The sequence below is a fragment of the Pongo abelii genome, chromosome 3 (genome assembly GCF_028885655.2).
Source record: "Pongo abelii isolate AG06213 chromosome 3, NHGRI_mPonAbe1-v2.0_pri, whole genome shotgun sequence".
Taxonomy (NCBI): domain Eukaryota; kingdom Metazoa; phylum Chordata; class Mammalia; order Primates; family Hominidae; genus Pongo; species Pongo abelii.
In genome coordinates, this window is record NC_071988.2 from 92,404,512 (window position 1) to 92,423,078 (window position 18,567).

General features: G+C 38.0%; 1 protein-coding gene across 2 annotated transcripts in view; it reads left to right on the forward strand.

The window, feature by feature from the left end:
- Positions 1 to 18,567, forward strand: part of SLC4A4 (solute carrier family 4 member 4) — a 385,603-nt gene that overhangs the window by 66,356 nt on the left and 300,680 nt on the right. The window contains exon 3 of one of the 2 annotated variants that reach the window (XM_024246262.3): positions 7,991 to 8,170. In XM_024246262.3, the coding sequence (XP_024102030.2) occupies positions 7,991 to 8,170 (180 nt within the window). Of the gene's footprint in view, positions 1 to 7,990; positions 8,171 to 18,567 lie in introns of those variants that run through there. The other variant, XM_054554039.2, reaches the window with a different exon arrangement.

Consider the following 18,567-nt stretch of genomic DNA (forward strand, 5'->3'; position numbering starts at 1 on the left):
TATATAATATTTAAAAATATGTTCATCTACTAATACAATATAAGATATATAACCATATGTAATGTTTTGCATATGTGATATATAATTATGATACTAGATTAACATATATTAAAATTGTATTGAATATTTATATATTATATTAAATAGTCGATACCTGATTAGCCATGAGTGTATTGACTATATTGCAGATTACCTGTCTATAGCAACCAAGGACTCTTCATCCTATTGCCCAGCCAGGGCTTAGGCCACTGCAAAAAGAGAAGCCATAATAGAGTCAGAGATAGACAATGTGGTTGGAATGAGAATGTGAATGTGTGCATTTATGTGTCTCTCTAAGCTGCCGCTTTGGCTGCAATTGCAAATCCAGTTATCAATGACCACTGAATCAGCTATTGTTTTTTTATCTTCCAACCCTACTTCCCATTTAGTTGTGCAAATGGTGACCAAAGAGAAATTATGGAAACTGTCAGTTCTCTGTGTTTGGCTCACAGGTGGATTTTGTCTGACGGCATGTGTACTGCATATTACAATGCAGCAGCCTGTGTGGGGTGGTTCTGGGTGTCGGGATAAGTGGAGGGTTCATGTCTTCCCGTTGGGTGACTTCTGTTCACTCTGAGCACTGTTCTGCCTAGTGCTGGCCTTCCTAGGCCTTTTGGCTCTACTCTGTCTCGTCGGAGCAAGTAAAAGGACTTACAGACCTGTTTCCTACAGATTGGCAGTGAGCCATTAAAAGCTCTGGGGGAAACTTTGCCCAAATCAGGGTGGAGATTGCCAAGCCCTTGCTTCTGGACAGAGTTAGGGAAGATTGAGGTTATGGAAGGTGCTGCCTTTGTTGAAGAGCTCAACTCTGTAGGATGGCTAAAACTGCCGATTAAGGGACAAGTTAAGAATAGGTCTGAGGTTGACTCTTTTGCCCTCCTCTAGGTGAATGTTCTGGAGAACAAAGAGTGTTCACAAGTTAGTTATTATCAGGGCTGGAGGTGGGTAGGAATGAGAAAAAACTGTGCTCTGTTTTTTCTCCTTTGAAAAGGGAAGGGAGAAATAGGACCAACATTTATGCAGCACCTTTGTGTACCAGACACAGTGGGAGACTGTTTAATTCAGATTGTGCATTAATTAAATATATATTTATATATAATCTGTCTATAAAGATTATATAGAGATATATAGATATTTGTATAGGTAAATTTATATCTATATAGATATAATTATATAGATATAGATATGTTTTGTATCTACAGATATGGATATAAAAGATTTTGCTAGAGCAAAGTTAACATTATTTTGGAGAATCAACTTTGAAGATTGAAAAGCTCTTCAGGAACTGCAGTTTACATAGGGTAACCTGATTTCTAATTTTGTTAATTCCTTAAGGTAGATTGCTGAAGTAACTTTAAGGGGAAATTCTTGTTTTTCTAGCTAAGATCTTTTCAAATAATTGATGATCACTGAACATAATAAAGTTGTATTTCTATAAACATATTCACTAATTCAGACTTTATAGAGTGCCAGTCAGTTTTTGCCTTTATTATCAGCCATTAATAATGGAAACTTCAAAGGAAGCTTAACTTCAGTATGTGGTCTTAGGCTCCTCACCTTCATCTAAGACTATAATTAATAGAACTGTTTTGTTAAAAGTGAGCTCTTGGAAGACAGATGCATACGTTTGCTGAGCTAAAGGACAGGAGTCTAGCTAACAATCATAAGCTTGTGTCTCCTTCGAGACCTTTTATTCTGTAGCTCTTAGTTCTTGCCTAGAGATTGTTATCACTATTATTATCATCATCCAGTATTAAATATTAATAGTGCTGTGCTCAGTGAACATCAAGTAACAAGTTAAGATTTCTTATCAGTTTTGCTTGGGGAACTTCAGGTTGCCTTGAGGATTTCTGGGAGGCTTTCAGTATATAAAATTCCCGCGCAGTTCAGTGGGAAGAAAAGTATTTCCCTGTTTTTCATCACATTTGCCATTTGCTTGCATGCCTGGTCCTGTGTAATTGGTAGCATTAAAATTAAAATAAATTACTTATCAGTATTCAAAATTATCTATACATAAATTACACATGTAATATGTAATTATCTATTAATAAACACATACATTATTTTTTATGTAAAAAAATTGCCCTTATCCAATATATAAAAATAGAAATCATCCCTTGTTCTGAGTCTGGACCCTCATACAAAATTTCATAAAGGGCTGGTTTACCCCCTGGTAACTGCAAAATTACGCTGTGCTTTTTGAAGGGGGTTTTCGTCTCATGAGCTGGTATTTATACCAGTAAATTAGCAATGTTACTTTGCTTGTATCTTACTAGAGCTGCTTATGGACACTCTTATGGGTTTGAGAATAATAAGCTAACAAATTACTTGTATTTTGGCTGAGCGTGGTGGCTTGTGCCTGTAATCCTAGTACTTTGGGAGGCCAAGGTAGGTGGATCACTTGAGGTCAGGAGTTCGAAACCAGCCTGGCAAACATGGTGAAACCCCACCTCTACCAAAAATACAAAAAAATTAGTTGGGCATGATGGCACATGCCTGTAATACTCAGGAGGCTGAGGCAGGAGAATCACTTGAACTGGAGAGGCAGAGGCTGCAGTGAGCCGAGATCGTGCTACTGCACTCCAGCCTGGGCAACAGAGCGAGACTCTTGTCTCAAAAAAAAAAAAAAATTTACTTGTATTTTATTAAAGTGTTTAGGATTATACATACTTGTCCATTTCTTATTAAATAAGTTAACCACACAGTGTCCACTGTGCCTGGACTTGATACTATAGTTTGGTTTAAGTTTTCTTATGCATATACTTTTAACTGAGATTTTTTTTTGGTCCAACAAGTAAAGTCTTTGCAGCACTCTACTCTGTCACTCATCCAGGGTCTCCGCCCCTTCTACATTTTTCTTTTCTTAATAAAAAAAAATAAATCTCTTAATTTTGTTCTACCTACATTCTTCTTGGCAATAGCTACAACATGTCTTGGGCATCTTGGCAGAAGACCAGGTTATGTTAGATAAGCCAGAGAAGGCAGTATTTAACTCATATTTTGGGAATATTGCTGATTAGTTCTGAAAGAAGTATATAAAATACTGCATGTTGTAGAATCTTTGCTTTGAATTGGAGAGAACAGAAATTCAGCTGAAAGAGTAAGAGTGTGGCTATAAATCAAATCTGGAACATCCCTCAGTGTTTAATTAGAGATGTATGTAAGAAGCTGGAGGTAGGGGATGGATGGTGGGAGCTGGGGAAAGGTAGACTTCTGGGTAAAGATTTTACCTGTCCTTTGGTGATCGTTTAGATAGAGTACAGTACTGACATATCAGGTTAAAAAATTATATACTACCTTATTCCAAAAAGCTTTACGGTGAAGGGAAAGTAACTGTTGAAAAGTTGGAAGAGTGAGGTTAGTGTATAAAATACATGTCATGAAACTCTATATACTCACTACGGGTTTGCCTAAAATTTGTCTACTCTCTTTTTAGCAGCCAATGAGGAAGGCGACATAATAAGTTATTAAATTTATGATATAAATATAGTATGTTTTACAGAACACACCATCAAAGTAGTGATGAAGCACCCTACTAGTCTTGATACTGAGAACAGAGACATATTTCTCCTGTGGGATTTTATGAAGAGAACACTTCATAAAAAGTTAACTGGTTATAATGTCCTTGGCTTCCTCAAACTGTGGTTTTTGCACCTGTACAATGGGGATAGGAGCAGGATTGCATGAGGAGGTAGATATAAAACACCTCGCAGTGCCTGGCATGCTTGTAAGCATTCACTAAATAGCTATCATCTGTATGTACAGTAAACACAGCAACATGTTTCCCAGGAAGGAGCTAATAGATCTGTCTTACATATAGAGGCATATGTTGTTAACCATCCACTCAGCTATAGAATTCGTAGTTTGGCTGATCTAAAACCCTTTTCTGGCTTGAAGGTTTTCATACTTCAAAGTGTTAAATCATCCTTGGTAGCAAAATGTGTATTTGTGAAAGCCACCTTAATTTGAATGGCTCCAGAGTTACTAAGTGTAAGTTTTCTGTTTGCCAGAAAACGTTGTAGCAACTATGAGAAGTATGAAGTTAGGTTAGAAATAGTTCAGGAATTGGGATAATTGGATGAGTTAACATCATAGTACTTCCTACTTGCAACTGGGGTGGAGCATGTAAGGATGGGAAGAAACAAGAATCATGTAGTGATCATTTCTGACATTCAGAGATACCCAGGAAAGCCATGTTTTCTTTCCAGTAGTACTGGCTGTGGTAGGGATTGGGAGATATTCCCAAGATATTTAGAGTTTGTTGGGAACTTGCACCATCTGTCAGAGAAAGGCATGCAGGGTATTTATTTGAACACATGATACTGAAGCCACTGCCAAATCAAGGACTGAATGCTCTTTGACAGCACACCTAAATGAACACTGTCAAATGTAGATTCCAGTAGTTTTACTTCATGAAGTTTCAGTAGCAAGAATGTAACATTTATTTTGATAACATTTAAAACAATCACTTCTTCCTCATACATTATAGCTCTTAAAATTTTTTCCACTCCTCCTTTTTACATTACCTTTGGAAGCAGTATTTCCTGAGTTTTCTAGCGGAGAATTTTTTTTTTCAGCCTCAAATGTTCTGTATAAGAAGCAGGTTAAATATCCCTGATTCTTTAATGGTCTCACTGTTTTGTAGTCCCTTGCTGGGTTGCAAAGCTTGTCTGTCAAGTTTCTCCTTTTCATATTACAGGGAAAACAATACTATATCCTCAGCTTTGTGACTCCCCTAAGAACTTGCAGTCATTTTATGAGTTATAATTTTAAAAATAGTCATCAGTCTTCATGACATATCCCTTAAACAGGTAAAGAGATTTTAATGAAAATAAATAGTGAGATCCACATGTGATATTCTCATCAATCATAGCATATTTTCAACAGTAATGATGCTTCTATTGATCATGATGACAGGTATTCTGTGGGGGCAGTGAGAAAGCTTCCATTGCAGCTCATTTTACTTTTGGTATTTTGGTTACTTGGCACATATAGCTTATTAAGTATTTGATTGTCCCTTTGAGACAGCATGTCTATATTACCCCATCCACCAAAGCAAGGCTATCTTGCTCTCTTCTTATAGGCAAGGAAGCTGAAGTGAGAGAGGCTGAGAAGTAACTGATCGAGCAGAAAGCACTGTCACTGAGCCCCTCAAGGTTTGCTTAACCATGGAACCATGTTCCTTGTCCTCTACCTGAACACAAGACAGAAAAGGAAAATTTAGTTACCAATCATGTGTGAGAGGAGGAGGATGCTTTAAGTTTTGAATTGCTCAGCTCAGTGGCATGATTTCCTCTGGCAGTTGTTGGAAGGCAATATTTTCCTCATCCAGGGAATATTGTACTTTATTGTGCTGTAAGGATGTCTACAAAAAGTTCATTGCCATATGAGTACCAGAGAATGGTAGCTTTGCAGAGGCCATCACTACGAGTTTTAAAAAATGGTCAAGAGTGGTTGCATTAGACAGGAGTGGGAACAGAGAGTGACTGCAAATGGATATGAGGGATCTTTTTGGATTGGTGGAAATGTTCTAAAATTGGATTATGACGATCGTTGCACAACTCTGTAAATATACTAAAATCATTGACTGTATCATTAAAATGAGTGGATTTTATTGTTTATAAATTACACCCCAGTAAAGCTGATTTTAAAATGCCCAAAATTTGGCACGTCTTGAGAGGAACCACATTTCTGCTTGACATCTGGGCATCATAGCACTTCACAGTACAGTGTCAATTCTGAAAGCTCCCACACCTGTGTGGAAGTGCACAGGGAAAACCAAGAAGGAGGAGTTGGAGGAAATGGGGATAGACCGAATCTGTTGCTGAGAGGATGCCTATCATCACGATGCGAACAAAATGGCACCACTTATGTGATAATGACAACTCAAAGTAGGTTCCAAAAAGTCAAGTGCATTTCTCTCCAGGGTTTGATGGCTCACTCTCTGAACTGGCCTAACTCTTTCATTAGATTGACAATGATGACACTTCCTAGCCAGTAACCTTACCTTAGCATCTTATCCACCCATATAGACTGTCTATTAAATGATTTGATCAAATGTACTGTGCAGACTTGGGTAAATATAATTTAAAAAATCTTTCTATATAACATCAATATGGCAATGTAGCTTAATTATCATTTTTTGCTTAGTTGCCATATTTAATAAGGTGAATAGAAAATATTTAATGTGACAGGTTTAAAAAAATTTTTCAACCTCTTAATTTGTGTGTGTTTTCTTGAAAACAACCAAGCATTTCGTGTTTGATTTATTGAAGCAATTGGTTGGCTTTGCTCACTTACATTGTTGAGACTTGAGGTAAAACTTCAGGACTCCCTCAGTAACTGGAGCACAGGAAACAATTGACACTGTTTCTTAATTCACATTGTTTCTGAGACATTTCCTACTTCCTAGTATAATATAGCTTTCCCATGAGAACCATTTGCTTGCAAATGGTTAGACATGATACGCTTCTCACTGGCACACATTCTGTGGGGAGAATTTCATTGTGTTTTGTAGTAGCTGAGTTGCTGCGTGTGTGTTGGGAAGGAGGTCCTGCTTTATGTAAAGATGCTCCAACTTCATTCAAGCGTCTGATGTCTTCTTTTGAATACTAACCCATTCACTTAGGTTCTGCGTTGCTTAGCTGGAATATCTTTCCTGAAGGAGCATATAATTCTTTTAAGCCTGCCAATGTAAGGAAACACCCCTGCCAATTACGGTGTTTTTAGATATACCCCGTAGGTTACTGTGGAAAGTAGTTCATGACAGTTTGTATCATACATACTGTATGTACATGTATTTGCATGTAGGTACGTGATATTGGCTGTGGCATTGCAAAGTTGTCATCAAGGAATAATTCCAGAAATGGGAAAAAAAACCCATAGATGAGAAAATCTAATCTAATTTGCAGTTCAGAAAAAAATGTTCACATTATTTCTGAAATGGTAGTTCCTAAAATACAGAAGTTATGCTGTATTTAAAGTGAAAGTAGAAGTTTTTCAATTTAAAAAATGATGTGGAACTTTGAGTTTCTTTCTTTTTTGTCTTATTAGATTTTGTAAAAATAATACCGCTTGTCAGTTTTGCAGCTCCTTCCATCTAGAGAGCTGAAAGCATTTCACAATCTTTTTTCCTCATGCCCTTCTCTTCAAGGCAATTTTTGCTGGGCTCGGTTTATTTTTATCATTGCAACAACCAGTTTTTAGAAACTTTTGGAAACGAAAAAAGAAAAATGAGAATGGCACTGTAGCTGACATTCATTTTAGCTGTTTCCTAGTGTGAACGTTTGAGTATTTCTAAAATCTTTTCTCCAAGTATGTCTTATTTTTCTCAGTTTGTCCCAGTTCTAAGTCTCTATTTTGCTGATTAGGTAAAAAAAAAAAAAAAAAAAAAAAGTTTTAATGTAAAGCCTTACCCCCAACAAAATGACTTTTTGAACTTTGAGTTAAATCTTTATTTTTGCAGCGCCAGCAGCTCGTTTTCCAGCAGGCACTAACCCTACCCAGTATAATCATAGACTCATGTAAGGCTGAAACTGGAGGGCCCTCTAGGGATTACCCAGTTTAAGTCTCTCCTTCTAGAAATGCTGAGAAGCCCAGAGTGGTTAAGAGATACATGCTTAAGGTCAGACAGCTAATTGATGGCAGAGTATGACAAACATGAAGGATTCCTGATTTCCAGTTTGATATTCCTTGGTTTTCCTAAACAAAAGTAGTCTATCTGGACAGAATTGGAGTACACTCTCACAGAGTCCTACTGTCAACCACTAGCTTGAATTATACTGAAGCTAATTGAAAATTAGGAGGAAATTTTATTTTTCTAGAGTTTGTCAAATATAGAATGGTAATGTTGAATTTATAGACATTTTCTTCTGATCTGTGTATCTTGTGCAATTTATCTGCAGTAGAGAATGTGATTTGAACTGACTGGTGATTTGTGTACCTTCCTTAGGCCACCATACCATTTACATCGGAGTCCATGTGCCGAAGAGTTACAGGAGAAGGAGACGTCACAAGAGAAAGACAGGGCACAAAGAAAAGAAGGAAAAGGAGAGAATCTCTGAGAACTACTCTGACAAATCAGATATTGAAAACGCTGATGAATCCAGCAGCAGCATCCTAAAACCTCTCAGTGAGTACTCTCTGAGCGTTGGTGCCTCTCTCTGCCTCACTCCCACGTCTTTGAGAAGCACACCTTTTTGAATCTTGTCACTAAAGGGGAGGGACACTGTAATACTGAGATGGTCTGTTCTAAAGGATAGTGTCTGTGGAGATGCTTTGCTTGTACCGGCAGGTTAATCTAGGAGGTCATCTGGTAAGATTCTGAGTTGATCAGAAAAGGCCTGACAAAGTTTAGGCATAGCTGTGTATTCTACATTTTTATGTGTAGTAGGGTAGTATTGCAGATGGTATTTAACTACAGCAATAAACAGTAACTGGAAGACTCTTAAAGAATTTTTTGCATTGTTTATGCTTAGATATAGGTTCTATTGAGACAGTAGGTGAAGATGAGAGTGTGTGTCTATATATTTACATATCTTACCAAATGTCAGCATTACAGGTGACATTTAACCAGGTTATGAGCCAGGTCAGTGATTTAAATAGGAACTGTGGAAAATCATCCTGTAAGAGAAGTCTGTAGAGTGACACAGTTGTTAAAATATTGAATGTATTAGATGTCATATACTGGATAAAAGTGTTACTAAGAGCAGAATAGCAGGAGGTCAAAGAACACCCTTGGATTCAAGTGATAGGATAGGCTGTGTGTTTAGATGTATGTTTATGTTGCTTTTTGTTTCTTTAATGTGGAGAATATTTGGCTACATGGGCCAAATATTGTGGCTGAACTGAGAATGAATATGTGCAGTAGAAACACATGCCAATTTTGGAAGATTCCCCAACAGGAGTTACACAGTGACAGCTTTTCATGTTGGCAGAGCTCTGTACATTCTTCATGTCTTTGCTACAGTTGCAGAAATATGGACCCTCAATAAAATGCATTATGGATGGCACAGATAAAGCTCGGGTTCAGTCATTGCAGGTGATGACAGGCCAAATTAGAATGAACAGCTCAAGGGTGTTGAAAAGTGAATTTACAGAGTTAAATTAAAGAGGGTGTGAGGCATAGTGATGTGAATTTTTTATAGTCTCACCGTTGGAACTGAGCAGGTGGCTTAGGAAGCTAGATAAGTGCGGTGCTAAGAGGAGCAATACAGGTGGACCATCGAATTAAAGACAGAAGCTTGGAGGAGAGCTTGAGATGGATCACGAAATCTAAATTAAAAGCATTGAAATAAATTTACGACTTAGAAGGACCAGAAGGCTGGAGACTCAACTTATGTACTTTTCACTGAAGTACTGGGGGAAAGTCTGTCTGAAAGGGATCCTTTATGTATCGATTAAGGTAGTGGAGTCTGTTTTGAGAAAAGGCCTTAAAATGCACATAAACACGGCACAGTTAATAGTCTGGAGGAACAAAAGATAACATTCTTTTCCAAATAAATGACTACCGTTTATCTCGATTTACTCTGTGTCCCTCTGTCAAGGCCTGAGCCAGTGTCAAGTGTTCTGTCCATTGTGCATGTGATTTCTACTCTCTCTCTCTTTCTCTCTCTCTCTGTGTCTTTTATAACTTGTCTTTCATTCTTCAGATTAGAACAAGAGTGCATCATCACTATAAATGTTAAAAAGTAAAGAGATGCTCACCTAGACAAATGGGCCCAGGAATTTTGAGATTAAAATTATATATCAGCTTTTGAGAAGGGCAGTGGAAACAGTGCCAGCAGCACTCAGATAGGTCATAAGGAATGAACAGATCAGGAAGATGCTGAGACCGCATGTGTATCAACCATAGAATACTGTTGCATTCTGCGGCATTTGGGGACAGTTTGAATACAGCATGTAAAATAAACAAGGCAATCCATTCTCTTTCCCCTCAGAGGTTTCTTCCTGGGGGAATACTGCATTATGTTGTATACTGGCTTTCTGAAGGGATCCTATGGAGAGACAGTTGTTGAGGACTAAATTGTGCAGTGATCATAAAAAAATTATTTATAAATATACATTTTATAGTTTTGTTCCTGCTGATCAGTGTTATACACTAATATGCCTTTGGCATATTTGATATGAGTTATCCAATTTGACGTGAAGATTCTCTTAGAAATTGCTGTATATCCTCAGCTGCTTTGATGGATTGGTAGTTAATTATTTGGTACAGTTCTGTTTAAAAGTCAGAGTTTTTGCACCTAGATATAGAAAGACATTTAACTCCATGATTTTGGGGGAAGTCATAGGGCTCTGGCACCAACATGATGACAAAATTGTTGTGGGAAAACTGACTTAATGAAATACTTGCCTACTATACTATTATTGTCTCTCAAGAACAGCCACATAACAGTTTCTGTTGTTCTGTGACCTGTGGTGTTTGAGTTGCTTATGTCCATAGACATATCACGTCCCATAGACAAGGTTCCCACGTGTGTTTGGCAGTGCTTGATGTGATGCTTATACTTCTGAGAAAAACAAAAACCAAAAAGCCCACATATAAATAGTAACTTGATGGGAGTCATCTTTGATTCTTTCCTTGCTCTCACCCTCATATGCAATCCTTCAATGATTTCTGTTGGTTCAACATTTAAAATAGATCTGAATTTGTCTGTTCCTTTTCAGTTTTGCGGTTACATTTTTGTCCAGGGAATCATCACCTCTTGCATAGACACTGCAGCAGTCTCTGCTTTTTAAGTATTTCTTCATAGAGAGGCACCATTGGTCATCATAAAGTGTAAATTGGATCATGTCCTTCCTCTGCTGAAAACTTCCCATTGTCCTAAGAATAAAACCTCAATTGGGCATCATGGCCCAGTGTCTTTCTAGTCCTGTGATGTGCCATTCTCTCCTTGCTCACTTTACTCCAGATACATTGATATTGGAGTTCCTTGGTGCTAAAACCTTTTCTGCCTCAGGGCCTTTGCTCATGCAAACTTGTCTTCCTGAAATGGTCAGCCCATTCTTGTCTTGGTTAGTTTTTCTGTTCCTCTTCAGAGAGTCTTTTACCTCTTCAGAGAGTCGTTTCCTTACTACTCTCTCTAGTGCAGATTCCCCTTCATTATTCTTTCCCAATGCCTTATGTCTCCTTCAGAATATATGTTTTAACATGTGATTTTTGAGAGCTTACAGGTTTGTCTTGAGCTGTTGCTAGATTGTAAACTCCATGAGAGCAAAGATCAGGTTGTCTTGTTCACTTTGTTATCTTTGGCGCCGCACAATGCCTGGCACATAGTATGTTCTTCATACATGTTTATTGAGGAGTAACTGAATGAATGAATTACTACAGAGAAAGACGTAAGCATTGCTTTAATTGGTCTAAATATTTCTTATATCCTAGATAGAGATCCAGCTGATTTTCTTGTTTTTAAGCCTGGAACATCGTATTTATATTTCCCTGCCCTGCCTTTCTCCCTTGACACATAAAATCTGGTCTTCGCTTTTAATTATCCCACTTTGGAAAGTGCCTCATTATTTTGTCTATCGCCAAAGTGGGATTTTGGTCTGGGTAGGTAACTCCCAAGTGTGTGGAGCTGCTTGTTAACCACAGGTGAGGGATGAAACTGAACCACAAGGCACATTAATTTTTCCTATACACTTAAAAATGCTCACTGTTCCACAGAGCAGGCAGCCCCCCTTCAGAAGCCATATTAAGGTGGCATGAGCTGGCACCGTGGCACATGCCTATAGTCCCAGGTACTCCAGAGGCTGAGGTGGGAGGATCATCAGAGCCCAGGAGTTTGAAGCTGTAGTGCTCTACGATTGCCCCTGTGAATAGCTGCTGTGCTTCATCTGTGGCAATATAGTGAGACCCTGTCTCTACAAAAACATGAAAGGGCATTTATAAGAAGTAAACGAAATATCTTCCAGTATTTAGGCACATTAAGAAGATGGCATAATTAACAGGTTCATTTGGTTTATAACCTAACGCTTTCCATTTTCTTCATGGCTTTGGTGTCAAGACCGGGTTTCTAAAAAATAAATGAGTGTTTGATTTTTACACATTTGGAGCTCTGAGGAGGAAGTGAGCTAGCTTCGTATCCCCCTCTGAGCTCAGCAGCAGCTCCAAGTCCTTTCACAGCTGCTATTCCCAGTGTGGCGTCAGAGCTGGTGTCCCAGCTGGGGACACAGAGAAGGAAACGTGTGTGAGAGCGTGGTGCACTGAGCCTTGGGGAGAGAGAAGCTGGGGAAGGAAAGCGAAATGGAAGAACAAGCAGGAGAGACAAGGGAATGAGGAGGTGGTGTGGAGTGGGTGGTTGAGAGAAAAGTTAGATTGTGCTCTTTCTTAAAAATAATCCTTTTGCCTCCTCCACTGTGCATTTTTTTTTTCTAAGTTAGCAGCTGCCATCCTTTGAGGGTTGCCCAAAAAGTGGGTGGGAAGGTGGTCCTGGCTGAGATAGGCTTTGGAAACACAGCACACCTTCCCAGCCTAGACAGTTTTGGCCTCTATGCCTCCCATTTTGTTAGTGTCCAGGGATACTTATGGGGGCATCACAGGCTACTTTGTGACTGTAGAGATCCTGAAGATGTGTAAGATGGTAGGAAACAAAGCTACAAACAGAACATCGTGTTCAGCATTTTGATCTGATGTGTAAGATATTTCTTGACAAGCATGAACATGCATTCATGCTTGGAGGTGCTAACTGCCTCTCACACACAGGTCTTGCCCGTTGTGGAATCATAGCGCTAGGTATGTCCATACAGCCACTCATTCAGTCTTGTGGTATTCTTTTTTAGCTTTTTGGATGTGTACCAGAACTGACGGATTTATGCTAGTGAACATTGTTCTGTGAGCCTGGGACAATGGATGCTGGTTGGTGATCCAGTTATATTCAGGAAACTGAAACAGAGAAATGGGGAGCTGCTTTTGTTTGGTGCTTCCGGGTAAATGAACAGAGTAGCTTTTCATAAGAGCCAAGAATATTTGGTGTTGTGTCATTTGACTTCCCCTTTTCCCAGTGCACACCCCTCCCAACCTGACCTCATACTTCTCGGTACATTTGTACTTTTTCTTGATTTTTAAAATGTTTTCAGGCAAGATCCTTAATTTTGATACCATAAAGTAAGGTTTCTTTAATTTTCTACATGCCATTGGTATTCTCAAAAATCGATCTAGGTATAGGAGAAAAGGCTTTGGAAATGTGTGAAAATGAGGTAGACCTGTCCCAGTTTAAAAAACAAAACACAAACACAATAAAACTATACCATCTCTTTCATCCTCTTCTCTATTTTTCACCTTATATAAGTAGGAGGAAGTACTTTGTCTTTAGATCTGAGTACAAAAGCTTTTTATATTAAAAAATATTTTAAAACTTACAGTTTGCCTTTTCAGAAGGGACACTTGTGTTGTAATTTTACTGGAATGGGAGCATATCAGAGTGGTTAAAAGTGCATATTTGAGCCAGATTACTTGAGTTTGAATCCCAGTTCATACCAGCAGTGTAACCTTGGTTATTTACTTAACTTCTTTGTGCTCTAGTTTCCTCATATGTAAAAAGGGGATGATCGATTTTAATCATAGTATTCTGAACATGAAGTGAGCACTACATATAGTCAGCAATAATGGTTAGCAGTTATTATTTTGAGTTATTGTGATTGCCTTCTTCAAGCTCATCTTTTCCTATCCATCATACACAGGTAATGCCAAAAACTTGAGGCTAAAACTCTGTAGAGCTTAATTCCTTGTAAACAATAATCACTATTCTTTAAGCTCTTCTGGTCTTTTCTGCCACAAATTCTCACTAGGTGTTCTTTTGCTTTAGCTGTCGGCTTGGCTCTTGGCTCCCAACGGTGTATTTGGGAGAAGCAACCTAAATTCAGTCTCTTTATCTTGCCAGTGAGTGTCAGTCTGCATGTTGGCTGGCAGGTGAGAGGACCAAGGGAACAAGGACTTCAAGGGGCAGAGGTGCTGTCTCTTGTGCTGCTCTTTTTTGTGGAATACTGCCACCAGCAAATGGCTTGGCGTACCAAGGGTGTCCTTGAATTTAGTCGGCAGTTGTAATTCCCCGTTCTGGACACCTGAAATCAAATAGGCTGTTCTCTCTTTTATAAGAAGGATCTCTTTCTGGCTCTTTCTTTGTGTTTCTTTGTGAAATTAATCTGGTTAAGAAGGGCTGTTGGGTGGGACAAGTCAGCAATTTGGAGGCAGTGTTGTGCAGAAAGGAAAAATATTTGGCATACTTGTGTTTTTGGTGGCAATGGGTTGGCTCAACAATGTTGTGTTTTGTGTGGTACAAATAATTGTTGTTTATTCCTCTGTGATGCTGATGAATACAAGAGGACTGTGTCATGGTGCTTCTGCTTCTTTAGACAGTTAACTGCATAAGTCTCTTAGAGAGCCTTGAGTTTCTGAAACGCAGCTCTCTTGAAGTCACCTTGAAGTGCCCTTCAAATGGCAGATTTTACACTATTCATTTCTTGTTGCCACTGGCTATTCTATTCTAAAAGTTATTCCATGTTATCATGCCATGAGATGTTATGAATAGTGTGTTTACACGTGTCATGGGAGAGTTGATGTTTTTGCTATTTATAGTGACTTATGAGTTCAGGAGGCCTCAAAGGGTTCTAGTGTACTCCAGGTGCTGGGGTACTCAGGGCTAAAAAGAGATTGTGACTTAGGGTGGAAAATGGGGGAAAACCAGAATAGTGTGCAGAATTTCAGTGTGAAATTTACTTTAGTGAAGTAAATGGGGTATAAATGACTATCTGCCACAGGCATTACCACCTAAGCGGAAGGCAGGTCACATCCTGTGGTTTGGGATTCAAATTTACAAGGCAGGAAACTTGCATGTGTATTTGTGAGTTTGTGTGAGTGTGTGTGATTTGAATGCACTGAAAAAAAGAAAGATATTGGCAAGGGTCTTCTTGAAATAGTATTCTGTTTAGGAATTTTTTCATATAGAAGGAAATAATTCTTAAAGAACAAGAGTTCTTAATACCAGGGATTTAAATTCAGGGCTTTATGAGTGTGAACTCATAAATGCAGAAGTAGTTGGGGTGAGGGACCACGGGCCTACTCTATAAATAAATTCTCCGGAATTCTTCCATGACCACAATCTGGAGGCAGGAATGTTAGGCTCTTTTAATAACTTTCCCATGGATAGGAGTCTTACTTGACTTTTCATCACTTTTATAGAGGTGTTGTGAGCAAGGAGTCTCCATTTTCCTGGTTAATATAGAATCAAGATCCCAGTTATCCTTTATCTTTCTCTGTTCTTTTTCTTCCATAGCCAGCCATGCACTGAGCCCTGTTGGTTTTTCCTTCAAAGTTTCTCTTATGTCTGCCACTTCCTTTGAATTCCTAAGGCAATACTTCTTATTTGGAATTTCAGCATTAAGTTCATCCTTGAAATAGAAGGGAGTTATTTCAGACAAGGCTGCCAGACATCTAAAATATTAGTTCTATAGTCTCTCCTTAATTAAATAACAAACAAACAATCCTTCTTTTTTTTTCTTTCTAGCAAACAGTATTTATTCCCCTTTCCCCCCTGGGTGTCATTTCTTTGGGAATAGAAAAATGACCTTGTTTTGTGTATCTAGCCAACAATTCTTTTTTTTTTTTTTTTTTGTTATACTTTAAGTTCTAGGATACATGTGCACAACGTGCAGGTTAGTTACTTATGTATACATGTGCCATGTTGGTGTGCTGCACCCATTAACTCGTCATTTAGCATTAGGTATATCTCCTAATGCTATCCCTCCCCCCTCCCCCACCCCACAACAGGCCCCGGTGTGTGATGTTCCCCTTCCTGTGTCCATGCGTTCTCATTGTTCAATTCCCACCTATGATTGAGAACATGCGGTGCAAACAAACAATCCTTCTATTGCTCATCATTACTTAAAGTAATGAGTAAAGCGACAGTGTAACAAAGTTTCCTCTGCTACTTTCAATATTTTACGTAGTTTAATGAAAATTATAGGTGTACTGTGTCTCAGCAAGGCCACTTTAAGTTCATTTTTATGAACTCATAATAATTTCCCCAGTTTTTGAACTCTTGCAGCAAGTATTATCTACATTACACAATCTGATACTTAGATCTGTAATGCTTCAAGTGGTGACTTACCTCTGTCATTCAGATGTATGTCATCTCTTCAGTATTATCATTAGAGACTCAAAGGCAGAGACAATATTGCATACTTCTTTTGAATCATGTTCTGCAATAGCATATTTGTTGAGTGGATAGGTAAATAAAATGCCCAGAAATTACCCATTAGGTTAAAATAATCTGGTCTATCCAAGAAAATTTACAATTATCTTGGTTAAGAAAATGCTGTCCCTTCAACCTAAATCCTTACTGAAATGTGATTAAAATATAAATAACCAAAGAACTGTCCACTAGAGTGAGTTGAATCATGGTGAAATGAAAAGAGAGAATATGCTGTAGTTCTACAATTTGCAATAACTAATTTGTACATAATTAAAATAGAAATTGTCCATGTTTTTAAAACAGAGATAAAAGTGCTACCTGTGTATTTTTTTTCTCATGGGAAATATATTAAAATATTAAAATGCATGAAAACATGCAGGTAAGTGTTGGAATGCAAAATATTATAAGATGGCATTTCTCTAAAGAACAGTATAGCTTTCTGAGTTGGAATAAGCCTGCCTTTGCTTACGATTATTTAGGGTTCATATTCCACTGTGTTGAGTGAGGATAGAGCATAAAAGAGGTTACTTATGGCAGTGATATTTGTTAATTACTGAATGTGTCACTGAGGCTGTTTGCGGAGTTTTTTTTACATAGAGAACTTTAAGAGTTGGTACTATATGTGTATCTGGGATAGATATACAGATGAAGGTCCATGTTGCTTTCAGAGATGAAATAAGATGACTTTAGCACCCTTGTCAGGATTATGATTTACTGATTCTGAAACAAGAGCATCACTGGAATGTTTTATTCTTTTGCTATTTGCCAATTAGCAGAATTCTATTATTTAAAAAAACACGTTGCACATGATATCCTTACTTAGAAACTACTCCTGATGGTGATGGTACTGTGATTCAACAATTTGTATCAACATTATTTTTTGTCATTTATCAAAATTTTGCCACAAAGACCACAAGATAAAGCAATTATATTTAACTGATTCTACTTCATTTATGAGGCTTTGGGTAGGAATAATTTAAGTGTAATGGAAAATATGACTTCTGGATGCAAATGTACAATAAACATGTGGGCTGTCTAGCTAGCTGTGTTCGTTCAAAGCTGAAGTTGTTTTCCTCAGAAAATAGGGCAATTTCTGTTACCAAGGTATGGAAATAGCAGTTTCTATAACTAGAAATTTACTGCAGATTCACCCAGTATCCAGAACACATGCATGAGCAACTATAAAATCCTAAGTCAATTATTTGTCTAATTGTACTTTGTTACTTCTTGTGACACTGCTGAATGCCATAAACAAAACAACCAAGCAGATGGGCAAAAAAGTTTCAAAAGGATTTTAGATTATTTTTTATTGATGTCCACACACGGACACAGCTAATACTCTTCCTTGCTCCTCTGATTCCTAAATATAGGTTTTGAGCAAAAGATACTCTGGTTAAGAAAGACTGAAGATAGGTAGCTGGCATTCCAGTGGCCATTTCAGTTAGATCGAATGCTAACCAAAGTTTTTGAAAAGTGTGGCGGAAAGTTTTCTGAGCTATTGTTTGCATGCTCCAACCAAACTTGGAAGGTTTATAGATTTTTTGCTCTTCATGAAACTGACTTTGGAAATCTGTCTATGCTACATTTTCCTTAAACCTCTTTTATCCTATTATTTTATGATTCTTTCTGACATTAGTAAAAACATCTAAGCAGTTAATACAATAGGATAAATTTGAGGATGTTCTTTGTACATTTTTGTGTACAGGAAGAAGTGGCCAAGATGCTTTCCTCTTCTGGCAGATGGAGAGAAGGTGCTGTCTTTAGTGATTGAGTGGGAGTGGGGAACCTTTAACTTAGTAAAAGGCTCATACAAGTTCAGATGAAAAAGAAGTCAATCAGGGCAATGTATAAGAAGAAAAAACCTGGAGAATATATTTATTTTTGAATAACAATTGAGTTTTAAAAATGTCACTGATTTCTGTATTTTGGCCAGTCATAGGGAATAGAGGGGGAAGTGCAGGGATAACACTGAAGTAAAAGGAGAGAGAGGAGATGACTTATTCTGAGAAAGAAGCAGAGGAAGTAGAGGAACGCCATCAAGAAAGACAAGGAGATTAAAGAAAAATCACTGGGTGAATGGCAAGGGCTAACATCTTACCCTCTCAAAATAGAGCTCTCTATAACTTACTAGGACCAGCTCTCTACATCCTATCCTCAAACCGGTTTCAAGTGGCCTCTACCTGCCTTATCTTTAGTTTCCTAGGGATAGTTTTTTCACCATGATTTTCAAATGATCACAGTGATTCTCTAACTATTTTCCCTTTATTCTTATGTTATCATTACCTCTTTGTGTTGGTTTTAGATTCTTCTCTACCATATGTTCCTCCTATGAGAAACT